This window comes from Cadophora gregata (assembly GCF_030347475.1).
Source record: "Cadophora gregata isolate MNR1 chromosome Unknown scaffold_19, whole genome shotgun sequence".
NCBI classification, from domain to species: domain Eukaryota; kingdom Fungi; phylum Ascomycota; class Leotiomycetes; order Helotiales; family Ploettnerulaceae; genus Cadophora; species Cadophora gregata.
The window spans coordinates 882,586-901,671 of NW_026695942.1; the positions used below are offsets into that span (position 1 = coordinate 882,586).

Here is a 19,086-nt window from a genome sequence, read left to right on the forward strand (position 1 = left end):
TGAATGGCCTTCTTGTTGACCAGATTCTTTGTATGCAATGCCCATTGGGGATAGAAAAACAATGATCTCGTCCAGTCAACCACCCAAGCATCCCAAACCTAGCGGTGCCATTATTGCAGGCGTAGTGCCTTTGTTGTCTCGGGAGAGCCGTCTGGAGACGCAGATTCGTAGGCGAGTTTTCTTTGTCCACACAGGTTCCGTTCGCAGGAGCAGCGGCACTTTTATTACACCCACCCAACAGCACCAGCATCGTGGAAATGGGGAAGAGGATGCTGAACAGTGCAAACAAATTAGAAATTGATCTTGAGATTGATTAAAGTACCCCAAATTTTGATATTCGTACACTTCTAGAGGGAGTTGGCTTGGGATGGGCTGGTTTCGCTCCGCCTGTGCCAGCTCCATGACAAACGCTCCAAGACATTCCTCAACGCCAAACCCCAGCCAGATCCGAGGACGGCCACACAAAGCTGGCTCTCATCCTGTCGTTCCTCTAGTTGATAAAACCGGTACCAGTCTCACTATTAACGATTGCTGCACTGCGCCGAGCATCGATGAAAAGATCCTCGCACTCTCCCACATCCATGACATCGATCTGATTGCGTCCGCTTACTCGCGCAAGTATACTGGAAGGCGTGAGGAGCTGTAGTGCGTACCTCAAGCTGATCCGCGAACCATGTTCTGCGATCTTGTCCAGCGCAGCTTCTGTGATTGCAAGGCCCTCAACAGTAACTCGGATTCGGACGATTCTCTTGATCTCCTCAGGCTCGTATGCATTGGTAGGGATGATCAGGAGACGAGCCAAAAGATCCGGTGGGATTCCGTGTGCGGAGACGAGGTCCTCGGTACCACGGATCGTGCACATACCTCTGTTTGAGGCAAGAATGACAATCGGTGAGATGCTCGACTCCAGTGCCTTGTTGAGGTATGTGAAGCATTCGATATCAAGCATGTGGCACTTTCTATGTTAGTGGAGTCTAGTTGGGATCTGGACAATGCATACCTCATCGATGAATAAGACACCAGGGACGAGCTCAGCAACACCTTGGTCGATATACTTGTTGACAACCTTGTTGATTTCAGCACGAAGCTTCTCGGTGATTTCAGTCATCTTTGGCTTCATCAACTGTCCCATCATACTCATGATATCTTGTCCTCCTTGTGGTCTCGCATTGGCAATATCTAGGTCGTGTAGTGTGACGTCTTGAACAATTTCCTTCTTCTTGTGCACTTCTCCCTTGGGTATTGGGACGTATTCTTCAGCTTCCAGGTCGAATTCCGTCGCATATGCATCAGATCTGCCAACACGCTTACAAGCTCCCGTATTTGCCTCGATATAGATCACATCTCCAACCGTAACTCTCTCTTTTTGAATGGCCTCGTAGATGCTCGGGTCGAGTCGTAGCTTTTTCTGGCCCTTTGCGCTCTTCAAGCCGATCAACAGGGTGCTGATGGTCTTGCCGTAGCTACCAAGGGGATTTTCAGCTTCCTCGGGTGTCAGCTCGGTGACCTCTCCCTCATAGACCTCCTTAGTTTCCCGGACCTTCAATCCAATAGCTCTTCTAAAGTTCTCCATCAAAGCTTCGGTCTTCTTGACCTCGGACGAGTAGATTTCGCTGCCGGTGATGGGACAGAATGGAACCTTTGTACCGAGTTCTTGGCTGATTGCGAGGGCGAGAGCTGTCTTTCCTGTACCAGGTCCCCCTGCAAGTAATATCGCTCTGCCAGCCATTTTCTGTGCTCGAATGAGGTCGACGACAACTCCGCAGGCCTTTGAAGTTAGCTAGGTTTTATATCGAATTGAAAGCTCTTACCTCTCGAGCCGCAACTTGGCCTACAAATCCATTTGCTTGTCTTTCAGCAGTACCATCAGGCCGTAAACCCAAGCCTTTGATATGGGTATGCGCTGCAGTACGACTGTCGCGGGCGTTGCCCTTGACTTCGCTGATCTGAACCATGTTGAAAGGCAGGTATGAAGTCGATCGGAGGGGATAGATTGCGAAGGAAACTTAGATGATGATTCTTGAGAAGATTTAGATGGAAAAACACGTCAAAAAGTCATTAATCATAGCAGGATGAGCTTCGTCGCAAACTATCAACGCGTGAAGGCTTAAGAATTCAAGCGATGAAAATGAAAATCAGGCTGAGCACGTGACTGACGCGAGGCTGACCTTTGGCTCAAGCTTATCTCAGACAGCCACTTCTTGCTTGAAAACCGCCCGCCTAGGTGCGTATAGACCTATTGTCGCCATTGGTCTATTTACCTCCACTTACTGCGCATAGACTATTCATTGGTTTATTTACTTCAACTTACTCTTTAGCGCCGTGCTACTGCTTGATTAGGTAACGCGTGGGTCCGGGTAGGTTTTCTCGCTACGAAGCGTCTGAGGGAAAATAGTGCTGATTTGTATAGAGATTAATTTTAAGCCGACTTTAATTCTTTAGTCACTTTACTATAACTTAACATATAACTATTCAAATAACTTCGGGTATACTATAGACAGTAGGTAATCTATTTATCTATTTAATAAAATATTTATTTTTGCTTGTATTGATTTCCTTAAGGGTGAAGTATACGTGCTAAGACTAAGGTGTTAATTTCTTACTCGCACTTAGCAGAATAGTCTAACTGGAAACCTCCCTAGTATTTTCTAATAATACCTCTATATATAGACCTGAATATTTTCTGAGGATTAGAAAGATATACCTGATTACCTCCTGTTGTTCTTTTTGTGATATCTTATTAATTGATAAAGTTACGTCTAAGTAGGCGTTACTTAATGTAGACCCTTGCTTTTTTTTAGCTAGAAACACCTCTATGATTTCTTAACTACGTATTCTTATATAATACGAATTGATATCTGAGGATAAGAAAAGTATATAGAGTCGCCCTACGTTGTTCTTTTAATTATAGCTTGTTAGTTGATAAAGTTATAGCTAGGTAGGTGTTCCTGTGCTTTTGCGCTTGCTTTTTTTCAGCCGGAAATACCTCTGCGATTTCTTAACTATATATTCTTATATGATACGAATTAATATCTGAGGATAAGAAAGGTATATAGAGTCGCCCTATGTTATCCTTTTAATTATAGCTTGTTAATTGATGAAGTTACAGCTGAGTGGGCGTTCCTGCGCTTATATGTTCGCGCCTTTTCAGCTAGAAACGCCTCTGTTATTTCTTAATTACACGCTTAGATATTACTGCTGACCTCTTGATAAGGTAAGATAATTATAGCGAGTAATATTATATTACTCTTTGTTTGATAAGTTGTTGCTTATAAGAGTCGTATAAGTTTAAGTGTCGAGGTAGATACTAGCTACCGCTTTACGTTTATTTCACTTACTTCAACTTACTTCGGTTTCTTATCTGTACTCTAGTTTTTTAGTATTAATTAAATCATATTATATGTTATCTTATCTCCTATTAGCCTACTTACTTCAATTTACTTCGGATTACTATCCGGGTATTAATATTCAGTACTTATATCAAGTATTAGTATTACAGTTGGCTTACCTTACTTCTTTTCCTTATATCTAAGTCTCTAATTAGCCTACTTACTTTAACTTACTTCCTAGGTACTATATCTACTTACTAACTAGTACTTCCTTCTTAGCGTCTCTTATTATGTCGGTGTAATGGACTGAGCTATTCGCTGGTCCTCTTAAGCCCCCTCTTAGTATTAGCTGGATGTTTATTTTCTAGTATTTCTTATATATACCTTTTACTCAGGGATGCTTATATTTGCTATTTGACAGCCTGTCTTATTATTAGGCTATCTATAAGCAATACTGAAGGGCGCTCTAGTAAGGGAGTCGAATAGCGCGATCAATATACTCTTAGTGACTAATTAATCCTACTCGGACTTGGGATTAGTGTTGTGTTTATATCTTTTACTGATGGGGACGGTTGTAAAGGGATTAGTAATATTAATTAGTAACGGGATAGAGTTCGTGGAGTATAAGGAGAGGGCGGTAGTATTTTATTATTTAACGTAGTAAGCGCTGGACCTTGTGAAGACTATATTATATTAGGAGTAGGTATAAGAGAATCGCTAGTTCGATTGCTTTCAGTAGTATACTCTTTACTAGCTCTTTTCTTTATAGCTCTTAATATTCTTTCCTTTTATACTTCTTTCTTAACTACTTCATGGAGTATTAATAGCTTATTTAATAGGCTTACTCTCTAGCTCTCTTTGTATTCCTACTTATTAAGCTAGGGAACTTTTACAATTAACTTATCTTATATTAATTAGCTGAGCTTCTTATAATTAGACTTCTGATTAGTATATACCGCGGCTAATATAAGAATAGTAAAGCTCAGTATAAATATCTCAGGCCCTAGATAAAAACAACTGTTCGGGAATAAGGAGTCGAAGAGAAGAGTATACTCGGTATACTATTCTTTTAATATCTAGAGGGCGAAAGCTCTATAGCTGCTCTTCCTTAGCACGTCTAGTCTTATATAGGACCTAGGTAGTAACTCTGTTGAAGGGGGGGTTAAGTCGGGGTTATACCCTGTATAATAGTTACGCTTTAAAGGACGGTTTCTCTTCTTAATTAGGAGTAGATATTTACCTAAGAGCTTTAGTAACACGTTCCGCTGATACGCTATGTTATATACTTCTTTGTATATAGTAGGTAGGTTGTCTCTAGATCTTATTTTAGACTGAGTCTATACTTTGAGCCTCTTGCTGTTATCTATAGTATTAGTCGGTTCAGCTTTATTAGTATCACTTGTAGTACTCTTGTTACTGTTAACTGATTTAATATCACTCGGATATATATTATCTAGCACCTCGCTAATAGAAGTAGTCTCTCTGAGTCTGGACTGAGTCTGTATTGTAATACGATTCCCGGGTAACAGATGACGAAGGTTTCGGTGTACCGGCTTTTATAATAAAACCTTAGGACTTGGAGCTGTATTAGAACTTGTAGCTTTTAGTTCTGGATATTTCCCTTTATTATCTATTACTTAATATAGTACGAATATATATACCTCGCAGGTTTATCCTTCTCCTTGACCGCTATATCCTGCTCGTTACTAGAGCTCGTTTAGTATTGGATCGATTAGTAACTTTTATATTACTACTTGTCTAATATCTGGAATATTTATTCTAGTTCCTATCGAGGTTGTAGCAATTATAAGTCTATAAGTAGAACCTAAGATATAAAAAGCGTTATATCTTAAATCTCTATCTGATTAAGAAACCCGAGAGTAGAAGGTCTATATAATCTTAATAATACTATTTAAGGTATTATTCGTATAACGTCTTCCTGACTAAGTAGCTGTCTTTAATATAAGGTAGTGCTGTAGCTAACGTGTAAGTTACTTGTATTACTTAATACTGTTAATAAAGATAATTATCTTGGGAATCTTCTTAGGTATGATTTCTTACGTATCGACTTTAATGGCCTAGTCTAGTAGGTAGTATAGTCGGTTGAAAACAGTAAGTTTCTTTCGCGGGATAGGTATAACTGCTAGGGATATATCCTGCTTATCGATTGAAGTACGAATAATAGTAGTCGTGTATGGCGATAGCTCCGTAGTGACTTTCTTAAAGCCTGCTATATGAAGTGTTTAATATAATGTATCTAAAGGCAGTGTTGCTATATATCTAAATTATATGGTATTTTTAGGTAGTATTGATTGGAGCTCTCCTAATATAGCAAATTGTACTCGGAAGTCCTTCTATTGCTCGACGAAATGTAGCTCGTCGATAGCTATAAGCCCAACTCTGCTATTAAAGCTAGGTAATTTCAGGATTTTGCGGAAGTCCTTGGAGATAGCTTGCTTAGGAGATAATAGAATATGATTATATATACTATCTGTAATGTACTGTAATAGTAAATCGTCGTTATACTTGGTCTCGTTTATTAAGAGATATGGTTTAGTTACTCCGAGTAGTTTGATATTAAAAAGGTGTTCTTTACTGAGTCGATTCAGTGGAGTTATCTGGAGGCAGATAAGCTAAGTAAGAACGTAATATGATTAAAATATAATACTCTTGCTAAAGCTTATACGAGTAATTAAGATAGTGTCTCCTTTATTAAATATCAGCCTTCTTAGAGTAGATACTTGCTTTTCCTAAGGGGTACAGTCCTGGTCTAGGGAAAGGTGTTTTAATATTTGTTTTAAATATAAAGACATGACTTTATTATGTAGTGAAGGCTCGTCACAAGTAGTATCTATAATACTATATAGCTTTGAGAGTGGCATGTTGTATATAGTCTCAATCCTTTCTATAAGGGTTAGATCGGTGCGCTAGAGACGGCTTTTACGACTGCGCTGGTCTCGGTTCTTTCGTGAAGGCTTTAAAAGTATTAGCTGCGCTTATCTGTTTAATCTTATTATTTCTAAGTATTAGAACAACTATCTGATTAACTATGGGAAAGGAGTATAATAAAACTGCAGTGGTAAGAATATACGTTAGGGTAAAGATATTAAAATATTAAGGCTAGCGAGGTTCCTTAGTTGTACGTTGCGATAAGCTGATAAGATATCAGCGATCAGTATTTCTAAGTAAGTTAAAGTAAATTAACCTATTATAGAGCTATGCTAGGCGAGACTACTATATAAAGTACTTTAGTATCTATCTACCTAGGTAACTTTATATATACTACTACTATATAAAACCGACTTTGTTATATCCTCTTATGTAATATAGAAACAATAGTAATATATTAGAACTAGTGATATTCCTATGTTATAAGTATAATAAGGTAATAAGATATTAGCGAGTTATACCTATGAGTATTAAAGTATATAGACTTATTCTAGAGTTCTATCTAGCTTACGATATATCTGCGACTGATATCTGAGAGTTCCTAGAAGTAAGTTAAAGTAAATTGACCTATTATAGAGCTATATTAAAGTACGTTGAAGTAAATTAAGATATTGCTAGGCTATACTAAGCGGAGGGCGAATATATCCTTTGATCTGGAAATTAATACCTCCTGAAGTTGACTCTTTTCTGAGTCTCTGACCTCTCTTAGAGAATTCTGGAGACTAGTGAATATCTTCACTTTAGTAAAGTGAAGTATAGTTATAACGAGTGAGAGGTGAGATCTTTGCTAGTTGATTAGGTAGTAACCTTTCTGCCTCTTGTGTCTATATAATCTTGTCCTCTCCCCCCTCTCTTTCTTTCTACTTTTTCCTCTTCCTTTAATAACTTTAATAACTCCACTTCTTCCTTGATACCTCTCTTGGATGCTCTCTTGCTTTTATTCTTCCTTATTCGTGTTAACTTTATATGTCTTTAATCCTTAAAAGTATATTATTACTTATTTCTTTGACTAACTGTCTTAGTAGTTCTCCTTCTTACCTGCTTAGGCTCTGGTGCCGGATAGATACGCTGATAGATCCTCTCTAGTACTTGCTTCTTCTACTACCTCCTAGTAACTAGTTAACTCTGCTATTAGAAGCCTTGTACTAGTGTGTCCTGAAGGTAATATAGTAAGATGCTATGCTTTATGTGTTAACGTCGAGCTGCTCTGTCTCTCTCGCGGTTTTTCTAAGTTACTGAATAGCAGGTGAAAGAGTTAAAGTATCTCGGGAATAATCCTGTTTAGCTCTGTTAAGCTGTAAGCTACTGATATAATAGCCTTAGCTAACTTAGGAAGTACTCTCTCTGACTGTAGTTGACTAAGCTAATCATATTCTTAGGTTTTTGTTACTTTTATCTTAAGGCTACTTTAACAGCTTATCTTACTTTCTACTTTTACTGAATTAAGGCTATTTCGACAGCTCTTATCTATTGTCCTAAGGCCTTTATACTAGCTCTATCTGTTGATCTCAAGGCTACTCTAGTAGCTCCCCTCCCTCTTGAAAGTAGCCCTATAAATATTAGTAAGTATATTATACTCCGATATTCCTTATTGTTTTATAAAACTAATCTACTTTTATAGAACTTTAAGGTTAGACTTTGATACTGCCTAGGGTTGGTTTGTAATAGTACTTGAGGTGCTATCTCTTACTATCCTTTTGTAATGTACCACGGGTGACTTTAACCTCCTACTACTGTGGAGGGGTTGCCTAATATTGTAGAGGAGTGTTGATAGACCTCCGGTATAGCTACTTGCTTACTTTAGGTATTGTTCAAAGCCGCCTTATTTATACTATACGACTGTTATTTTTTTCTACACTAGATAATTATTATCTCTTTTTCCTATTTGTTACTCTTGTGTTTCTAGTAATAGCTAATAAGCGCGATATAGGTTATCTACATATGCTGCGCCGGGGGCTAGCTTCTATACTAGCCGCACTGTAAGACGTATCGCTGTGACTTGATTGTTATGACTTGTTTGACCTATTATCTATTGTCCTATATTATTATACTGCTATACTATCGTGAGCTAACTATTAATACTGATATTTAAGTATAGGGGGCAGCTAAGGGCCCTGGTTGCCTAGCAAAGGAATAGGCCCTTATTCCTCCTGGACTAGGATAATATGGACTAGTCCCTCGTAACCTTGATTGAATCGTCCGATTGCTATTAAGGAGACTGGTCCTATCTAAGGACTAATCGCGACAGGCTTATAGCAGAAGGCCTTGATCAGATCTACCTACTCTATTTGTTTTGATATGGCTATTAATAGGCTGGCCTACCTCGCCTAAGACGTCTGAACATAGGGTGGGACTAAGTAACTAACTGTCTCTAGATATGCTTGGTGTGTATACGCTAATTACTTTATCTTAAACTACCTCTGCTTCCTAACAGATAGTCTAGTCGATCTCCTCTTCCTTAGGGTATACTTGTGAGCTTACTTACTTATATTCCCTTAAACGGATAAGTGTCGATTAGATAAGGAAGCAGTAGGACCGAGAGACTTAGGTCTATATCCTGATATCTGTCTATTCTTGAATAGATAGAGATCGTAAAGGGATATAGCATAGTGTACCGGAGCCTAGACTTCAGCAGCTATAGGACGGGTGTTCTAGTTTAGTGCTAAGCGTAAGGCTGTATTTAAGTCAGATAGCTGTAGCCTTAAATCCTGATACTGGCCTTAGTACTATAGCCTCCCCTGTTGTCTACTACTCCTTAATAGATAGATCGGTTCTAAAGATAGGCTTCCTTCCTTTATGGATTAGTTCTATCAGTAGGCTTCTTTTAGAAGTTGGGGGCCTAAGTAGTTAAGCGGAAGCCTGAGTTCTTAGGCGCTTTTAGACTATAATAATATCGATCTACTCTTGTTCTCTATACTAATCTCCTTGGAATAATATATATCTTATATTATATAGCTATATAATTCGCTTGTTCTGATATTCTTCTAGCTCTGGCTTTTCCGATAGATTATCCTATGCCTGTTTATCTGTATCTTTAGTTATTGTAATAGTTAAGTATATACTTCTTAGTGCTTCTTATAAACGTGTGATATATTCACGTTAGCTAGAAGAGAGTCTAATGGTGAGGGTAGGAGAAGCGATTGTATTTCTACCTCTGCTAGTAGAGGGAACGAGCACGATAATATAAACTCCTTATATAATGCGTTGTTCACGAGGTTTGCGCTCCCCGGGGTATATTCCTAAGCCTCTAGCCTGAGGGGCTATTTTGGGGGGACGGGGATCCGAAACCCGTATGAAGTAACGCGTGTAGAAAACAATAAAAGAAATATATAAGTGTAAGGCGTTGTTTACGAGGGTTACTATCCCCGGGGTATATTCCTAAGTATTCCCTGGACCTTTAAACTATGATTAGTATACTAGAGGATCTAGGTCCTTTACCTGGGCCCGGAGGCTTTAGTAGGATGGACTTTGGTCTATCTAGCGGATCAAAAGAGCCCTTCGACTTAGGCTTTCTCTTACTATAATTCGAGAGCGAATAGCCCCTTTTATGCGGCTTGATTCGGCACTGAGTATAGGCGTCTCTTGCATTAGAGATCTTGCTCTTAGCTAAGGACGAATACCTTTAATACTTATAGCTGTGACTAGCGTACTAGTTATAAGGCTCTACCTCCCTCTCATTATAATCTGTCTCTATGATTCTGACTATATAGGCTAGCTGGTTCTGGGCAGGGCCCGCTATAACCTGTAGCTATTGCTGCGTTCTGTACTACTAGGCTCTAACTACGGTTGGAGGAGAGGGGTCCTAAGCCACAGTTACGCGGCTAGGAAGTCCCTAACCTCTCTATAGTATTCTTGCGAATACAGGAGCCTGCTGCTGGGCGTACCTAGCGGCGGATAGAATAGCACTAATAGCTGCTAGTATAGCTGTAACTATAGCTATGCTATAGAAGTTAGTAAGTGTTTAGATAGGTCAGAACTTATTATAGGAAAAGGAGTTCTAATAATACTTACGTAACTGGAGTATCCTCTATCTCTATATCCCTATCCCTATCCCTATCCTCCCTACTACTTAGACTAAAGCTACTACTTTAAGTATTAATAATATACTCGCTTAAATAACGCTTGCTAAAGTGTCAGAGGGTATATAGGTAAACTTACTTATCCTAACTACTACTACTACTACTAAAGTTATTATTATCTTCCTCTTTAGTCGGAGCTAGGGCAGGAGCCGGAGTAGGAGTAGGAGCAGGAGCTGGAGCTGGAGCTAGAGCTGGAGCTGGGGCGGGGGCGGGGGCGGGGGCGGGGGTAGTAGTAGGAGCTGGAGCAGGAGTAGGAGTAGGAGCGGGGGTAGCAGCGGCGGGGGTAGGAGCTGGAGCTGGGGCGGGGGCAGGAGCTGGAGCTGGGGCGGGGGTAGCAGCGGGGGCACTACTATATTATATAAGTAATGGACTTCAAGTGTAAGAGAGCTCTTTGACTTATAAAAAACTACTAAGTCTGGTAGTCCCTCTGGGGAGGGGGCGGGCGAGGCGTAGAATAGTCTCTTCCGAGACCGGGAAATTGACTTGGTGCGAAAGTACTTAGGCTTGGGAAGGTATTGTTGCTATTATTGTTATTGTTGTTGCTGCTGTTGTTGCTGTTGCTGTTGCTAGTGCTGGTGCTGGTGCTAGTGCTGGTGCTGGTGCTGTGATGTGATGTGATGTGATTTGATGTGGGATTTGACTTAGAGAAAAAAAGAAGGAAGAGAAAGGAGAAGGGAATAAAGATATACTTACTCTAACTAACTCTAACTTACTTGAGCTGCCTTGGATAGAGATTGTTTACTATTATAGACGAGTATTGTATTGTTTGCTACTAGTATACTATAATAGCAGTGAGAGACCGCTGGCTATCTGTAGCTAGAATCTCTAAGTGAGTGTTGTTAATTGACTTATTTACTTTAATTTACTTTAATTTACCTACCTGGTTACTACTAAACCTGATTTTAAATACTAGAATATTATAACTAGCTATATAAGTAAGAATTATATTGTTTGTTATAAGGGAGTATTATAAATAGAGCGAGGTTTCGATTAAGGGTCGATTAAGCTATATGAAACGAAGCTATCTGGTTGGCTTATTTACTTTAACTTACTTAAGGATGCCCTATATTCCATGTCTTATTGCTTTATTAGTATTAGAGTTATAGGCTAGGCGCGGCTACTATACGATCTAATTGGCTTACTTACTTCTATTTACTTTAACTAGCTGATATCCGATACTTCGAACCTCTAGAATTAAGTACTTACTACTAGATATACTATAATAAATATATTATTCTATCCTAGGTACTTTATTATCTATAGTTAAATAATGCGCGAGTGATTTATTATTAGTAATATCCTCCTGATCGCTAGTATCAAATTCTCTACTTAAATCGGTACCTGTTACTTCCTCGCGAGTAGTGCTATCGAGGTATGTTACTATTTTATTCTGCACCTAAGAAGTATAAACGCAATTGAAATACTCGACTCAGTTAACTAATAGACCTGTGCTAACTGTGCGGATATCCTCTGACTTAAATAAGCTATTTAGCAAGGTCCCTGCCTTTGGTTAAGAGAGACTATCTATTATAAGTCTTGTTGCTTTATTAAAAATATTATTAGAAGTATCAGTAGACGTGTGATCCCCTGGTATGTTCTCTCTAAATTAACGCTCTAATATTACTCGTATATGACGAATAGTAGTGTTAGTAGTATAAACACGATTGAAAGTAATATTAGTATTATAAGTAGAATTCTAGTAATACTTTATCTTAATCTTAATTACTTTATTTAGATACTTAAGGCAGAGGTCGGTAGGCTTAAAGCTAGTTCTGCGGCTTTCCTAATTGACTAGGCTAGATGTAAGTATAGCACGCTGAAGCTCTGGTGTGTAAACACTATCTTTAAGTAGCTATCGGTAGTGGAATATCTTGTATGTGTAGTTAGTTTAATAGGTACTAAGAAAATTGATAATTAAGGGGTCTATATAATAACGAAGCATGCTAATATCACTATACTTAACTCCTCACTTAACTATAAGGAACAGTTTAATTTCCTGAAGGTATCGATATATAGTTGTAAACCCTGGGTCTCTGTGCTTAGTACTATTAAGCTGTTTGCTATCCTATGCTAATCTAGTGAAAGCCTGGAGCTGAATGGACTTGATATGCGCTAGAAATGTATTAGGCGTAAGGCTAGAAAGGATATTGTTATAAGCCTCGCGACGGCTGAAGTCGGTCTTAGTGTATTTGCTATGATAATCTTTTGATAATAATATATAAAGAATAGCTAGTATATGAGCTTTGAAGCTATAAGAGAGAAGTGCGTCTAGAACGTAGTGCTTCGGACTATCTCTAGCTATTATAGTACAGCCCTAAGATATCATATCTCTGAGAATAGTATACTCCCCTCTATTGGTTCTAGGCGCTGTTATCTAGTGTGTACGTATTAACGATAACCCAAGGTTATATTGGATATGGAACTATGTACTGATATTGAGATGCTAATTACGGCGATCATATGTCTTCTCTGCGTACTGTTATTCGTCCTTAACTAAGCGAATATGATATATAGTGAGCTGATCTCTATAGAGTAGCTATAGCTAAGACTTAAAATCCTTATCTGGATCTAAGTGTAACTGTCGCTGGAAGATATTATTATAGACTCCTATAGTACTAGTAAGAGTCCCCTTATTTTCGAATATAGCTCTAAACTAGTAGTATTCTGTCTTACGGACTGGAAGGAGATCGAGCTCTAGTATGGAAGGAAATAAGCTCGTCTTATCTTGGAATATTATTTGTACTACGGTAGGATAGAGATCTCGGATAGTATCTACGATTAAGAACCGGGTAATACGCTTCCTAATAAACTATGATAGAGATTAATGATATATCGAGTTAGGCGGTAAAGGTAGGACTATATTAAGGAGTAAAGGATAATTAAGACTACTAATCCCAAGGGAAAATATAATATCTTTCCAGGCGAGAGGAACCGTAGGGTTATATATTGATTATATTAGACCCGTAATTGGTATCTCTAGGCAAATAATAATCGCAGCTGTAGTTATAGCCTCTTAAGTCTTAACGTGACTAAGGACTTTATCCCGCTTATTATCTTGAAAGTTGATGTTATTATAGATAATAATACTTTAGGGGTTACGACTAAGCGGAGGGAGACGAGTCTATAGTATATATTAGTCTTATAGTCTAGGTGAAGAGAATTAATAAACGAAAAGCAAGTTGAAGTAAATGGAAGTAAGTGAGCTAGTAAGAAGGTAAGATATAATAGCTAATCGATTAGCTAAATAGTAGAGGTATATCTGTACCTTTACTTAAGAAGTAGATTGAAGTAAATAAGCTAATAGAAGGATAGGACGTAGTAGGAACTGAGAACTGGGTAACTGAGAATAAGGATAGCGAGCTTATACCCTCGCTTAAAAAGTAAATTGAAGTAAGTAGGCTAATGAGAGGATAGGACGTAGTAGGACGCGAGAACTGGATAACTGAGAATAAAGAGCGTAGCAAGCCCGTACTATCGCCTAGAAAGTAAATTAAAGTAAATAGGCTAATAGTAGATAGGTACTCATAATTATAAGAGAATGTAAAAGTTAAGAGAGTTTGATTATATACTTTAGTAAGGGCCGCGAGTTCTTTTATTATAGTATTTCTAGTCTGGTACGAATAGTATATACTTAGACCTAATAAGACCTTAACTACTTAATGTTTCATACTAGATCTAAGAAGGTATAAGTCTAAGTAGGACTGTATATAGTTGGACTGCTTCTTAGACTGTGTAAAGGAGAGTATACTAGTTATTATAATAGTAGTGCCTTGAAAAGACCTTAATAAAGCGGTTTAGCCTTAATTATACGTGTTCTACGAAGTACGCTTATTTTGAAGTAACGACTAAAGTAAGGTAGACTAGATAGGCGCTGCTTTGTTTATACTTAAGAAACCCTGCTTTATATCTATCCTTTCGTCTGTCCCTTGGATATTAAAAGGCCTAAAGTACTGAGTCTAACATAAGGCCTTAAATTCCGAGTGTAGTAAATTAAGAGGAACAGAACTAAACGCTAGCCTGATATTGTTTAAGGTATGTTGAAGTATCTTCTGACGCTGCTTAGTTGTACGGATATATCGTAAGTGTATCTTATAAGTATGATCGTCTTCTGTAATAAAAGCGGTAAGGAACTTCCTAAGAGATTATTTGTAGTGCCCGAGAACCTTAAAAACCTGCTCTACTACGGATCCTTTTAAGAGCTTTATCCTACCTGGAGCTTACTAATATTATATATTCTCTAATCCTCCTCGTATAGTATCAGCAGAATTAGAGTTACTGTTAGAGTCTCTCTAAGAGTTGCTATTAGATTCGCTACTAGAACCTCTATCGGAGCTATCGGTAGAGTCTCTACTGGAGCTGTTATTAGAATTATAGTAGAATAGGCGGGGTAGGGTCGACAGTAGGAAAGAAAGCTCGCTAGAGATATTGAATAGACTCGATAGGAGGTTCGAAAGCTCACTAGAGATATAAGGTAGAGGAATTGATAGAAGGTTCGAAAGCTCACTGGAGATATTAAATAGACTTGATAAGAGGTTCGAAAGCTCGCTAGAGATATAAGGCCTCACAAGTGGCGGTTGTTCTTCATGTAATAGGGGTAAAGATAGTAGTGAGGAGGGGCTACTTATACCGGAAGCGCTATGAGCGGGTATCGTGTTTAAGTCGGAATATTGCGCGATTTGGGCTGAATATAACAAATAAAGCTTAGTATAATCGATAGAGGTTGAAAAGAGCTTTTAAATGCACTTTTAATAATTGTAATTAGTTGTGGTTAAGAGGTAGAAGTACTATGTCGCAGTAAGTGGTTTGATATTAGCTGTTCCTTACTAAAAGTATGGCGCAAACTACTAAAATACTACTATTTTCCCTTAGACCCTCCGGTGGGAATTCGTAGGCTCGCCCTATCCCTAGTATCTGATTAGCCTATTTACTTTAATTTACTTTAATTTACACTAACTTGCTTACCGAGACGCTAAAGGCTGGATATGTAGGGCGTGGCACGAATTACTACCAAAGGAGGGTCTGATTTATGAGATAAGCTCAAGCGGAATGGATCTTGTGTTGGGATGAAGCATTACTATTGAAAGGCTCATTTTACATCTAAAACTCAGCTACTTAATCCCAAGTAGAAGTTCAAGTCAATGATCTTTTCACCGCTGTAGCGGCATTGGGCAAGTGAAAGCCTTTAGGGTCATCTCAAGCCTGGCAACATTCTGACTCCAGGCTCTTTGGCAGCAGGCTAGACAATTCTCAGGACACTGCTTTTTCGTCAACTAACTACTCACTATCTTACAATTTTCCATCCATAATCCAAGAACTCCTCATAGAATGCTATCAATCAGCCTCCTGTCCGGTAAGTGCAACGTCAAAGACAAGGCATTGTTTGTCAAAAGTCAATAGTATGCTTAGGCGCCTTGTGATTCATCCGAGTGGTTATCGTAGCAGCAATATTAAGAAAAGCGGAAGAATTGAGGTCTCTGAAGTGTCTGTGTCAACTCATCTGGTCTGATCCAAGCAAGCATGTGGCAAAGTTGAACACCCTTTGCAAGTCATGGTATCAAGTCGTCGGTATTGAGATCATGTCAAGCAAGAGTTCAATGCATGAGGTCGGGTCAGTCTCGATCATCGCCAAGTCAGACGGCCATCGCCAATACGAAAATGGTACCAGTGTCAGGATGTGCATGTAGGCATGTCAGATGGATCCATATCAACATCATGGTCTCAATGCAATCTTAGGCAGGAATATATGCAAAATCATGCGGGTCATGTAGTCAAGCAGGCGTCGTGTCCGGCATTCGGGTCATTTCATGTCGTCAGTTACGAGGTTCCAGGTGGCTTCGAGGGATCACCTCCTCCTTGAGCTTGTTGGGCTGCGATTGCTTGGTACCACAGAGCAACATAGTTTTGATAGCCGCCATCTGGATCTTGGTTAGTTGCCGTCCTTTGAGAATATGTGTGATGGTCTTACATGCGGCATAGGGATCTTCTCCTCCTGCAGCCGGTGCTGCTTGAGGTGCTTGCTGCGGATTTTGACCTTGGGGTTGCGAATATGATGGTTGGGAATAGGATCGATCGCCATAATCATTACGATTTCCACCACCTCCACCTCCTCCGCGACCAGTCTTTGCTGCCTGTTCAAGTTAATTGCGACTCTGTAATCTTCTAGTAGTAAACTTACGACTGCTTCAACCTTGTCTTCAATAGCACGTTTTGCAGCTGCAATGGCATCTCGAGATCCAACCAAGCCGATCTCACGATCAGTTTCTCCAGCCTGCTTTGGTGAAACGTTGATCTTGCAACCGGTAGTTGCCTGGATGTCCTTGATTGTCTCTCCGCCTTTGCCAATGATCATACCGACTGCTTCTGATGGAACGTAGATCGAGTCATTGCTAGTGTCGCCTCCACCAGGAGCTGCATTTCCGTACCCACCACCATGACCAGCATCCCGACCAGTAGCCCTAGCGGGTGGGCCTTGCTTTTCGTTATTGGTCTTGCTATCACTCTCAACAATTTCCATGATCAAGTCCTTGGCCCGAGCTGCAGCTTCTCTCGAGCCAATTAAATTGACTGGTCGAAGGCCATTGACGCTCTTCTGCTCGCCGACAATATTGACATGGCACCCACTCCGTTCTTGAAGATCTCGAATAGTTTCACCACCCCGCCCAATAATTAGTCCCACGGTCCGGTCGGGTACCATAATCTGCATGCTGTCCTCTCCATCTCTCAACGCAGGTTGATGAGAAGCACCACGAACTGGAGGGGCATCTCGAGCTCTCTCCGCAGCAGCACGAGCATTTGCAGCCATGCCACTGTCGTCTATGATGCGGTTGATTTCTGCCTTGGCCTTTGCACGGTTTGCTCGGGATCCTGTGATCTTGCATTCTCGGTAAGGTCCAGTCTCGTCCTGCCCAGTAATGAATTGGACTCTGCACCCAGTATCCGCCTCTACACGTCGCAGATTCTCTCCCTGTCTGCCAATGATCAAGCCCACCAAGTTCGACTCGATTTGAATTGACTCCACAGCGCTGTCATCACCACCTCCTCTTGGGGGAGAGCGATAGCCACCGGCTTGTGGAGAGAAGCCAGCAGGACCTCTGCCTCTCGGACCTGGGGAGAATGATCGCTCACGGTAGTCACGAGCGGCAGGTGCTCTATCATTTCGTCTTTCATCTCTGTATGGGTTGAAGTTGTCGCGGAAGGCTTCACGGCGCGCAGGAGGGGAGCGGGATCGAGATCTTGATGTTCGATATGGTCTTCCAGCACCTTGGTGGGGGTTTGGGTCGTAGGAAGGAGGTCTCTCGTAGGATCCGATTGGAGCGCCCTTCGCTGCAGCGATCGCCTTGGCCTTTGCTATTGCCTCAGCAATGCTAACCGTTCCAGAATTGACAGGTTTGATATTGCTCAGGTCTACACTGCCAGAGTTGGAGGGTTGGGGCAGAGAATAGCTACTCTGCGGCGCATAAGGATTCTGCTGTTGCTGGGGAGGGGGCTGTTGGTAGGCAGGCTGTTGTGCTGGAGGCGCATTGTTGTTCTGTGCAGCTTGAAGATGTTAGCAGGTTCTTTCATTGTTTGAGCACACGGCGCATACCCAGAGCAGCCAGAATAGCAGCGATATTTGGTTGCTGGTCCCCCATGGTAACAAGCTTGAGGAGTTGAATAGAGAGCGCTCGCAAACAGAGAAGTATCGCAGGTTCTCGTCAAATGTGTGAAAGCAAGACTGAGAAGAGTACATACAAGACCTCGAGGTTGTAGGTAGGAATTGAGGGTCCGAGGTTTTACGCGCTTCGAGACTGCAGATCTCAGTTTTCAAGTTTAAAGGAATGGAATGACAAGCCTTGCGCTCGACTAAGCCCAATCCGGAAGCCTCCACAATTTAACGACAGACCTTGAACGGCATCTCATCCAGAGTATCACAGCCTCTATTGAAATGTTGCTGGTAAACAGATTTACGGTATCCCCCAGAGCTGAATAACGATGGATTAGCCCTTGACATGTTTTGTCAAGCAGGCACTTTGTGGAAGGCTCGGAGGAGACGGTTCCACGTCTATTTAATGGAATAAGTGGTGCAGATGTATGGGCTAAAGATTTACTACATGATCAATGCCTTACAGTTAAGCTATAAAGATCTGTTAGTTTTGGGCGGTTGACTGCAACTTTAGTCTCTACATTGCTGTCTTGACTTGTTGTTTCCCCGTCATTTGTCTGTTCTTGCTTCTCTGCTTGCGTTCTGCTTCTTTGCTTCTTTGCCTCTTATTCATACCCAAAGCTTCACAGAAGGACAGGAGTACTCTTAAAAGCATTTATTATGTGAACTGAACCTGCTGATTTCGTGAAACAGATCCTGACTCTACTTGGGAAATTTGTTTGGCCCTGAATTCCAAAGCCACGGAATCCAGCGGAAAAATAAAGAGCAATACACTACATCTGAGTCGTACAAGATGCCTCGTGTGAGGATTGAGGCATGGCTAGATTTCTTTTTGAGCTCTTTGGTGTTGGATATGCTTTCTATGTCTATAATTTCAACAGCTTACAGTGTTTTTCTGCGTCAGCTAGGCAGGGATACTTTACGTGGAGACTTCTAGTCATCTCCAGCATCATAAAGGCACCAAACTCACAATAGTTTGTGCGGCTCAGGGTGCTTTTCAGATGAAACCGCGGATGATTGGGACTCAATGAACAACGCATTTTCTGCTCTGTGACTTGGATATCGTCTATGTTTTCATTAAGGCCTC

At 40.4% G+C, this 19,086-nt stretch overlaps 2 protein-coding genes across 2 annotated transcripts; both read right to left on the reverse strand.

Moving 5' to 3' along the window:
* Window positions 1–490: 490 nt before the first annotated feature.
* Window positions 491–1,955, reverse strand: RVB1 (RuvB ATP-dependent DNA helicase pontin; the record flags this gene model as incomplete). The annotated part of the gene is made up of 3 exons (XM_058500812.1): window positions 491–955; window positions 1,001–1,768; window positions 1,812–1,955. The coding sequence occupies 3 exons, from the start codon at window positions 1,953–1,955 to the stop codon at window positions 491–493; spliced, it is 1,377 nt and encodes a 458-aa protein (XP_058349629.1).
* Window positions 1,956–15,211: 13,256 nt separating this feature from the next.
* On the reverse strand, window positions 15,212–18,137 carry ONS95_007313 (uncharacterized protein). The gene is made up of 4 exons (XM_058500813.1): window positions 17,943–18,137; window positions 16,533–17,893; window positions 16,323–16,485; window positions 15,212–16,272 (listed from the first exon to the last, which is right to left on the reverse strand). The coding sequence occupies exons 1-4, from the start codon at window positions 17,986–17,988 to the stop codon at window positions 16,172–16,174; spliced, it is 1,671 nt and encodes a 556-aa protein (XP_058349630.1). The 5' UTR covers window positions 17,989–18,137; the 3' UTR covers window positions 15,212–16,171.
* Window positions 18,138–19,086: the final 949 nt, after the last annotated feature.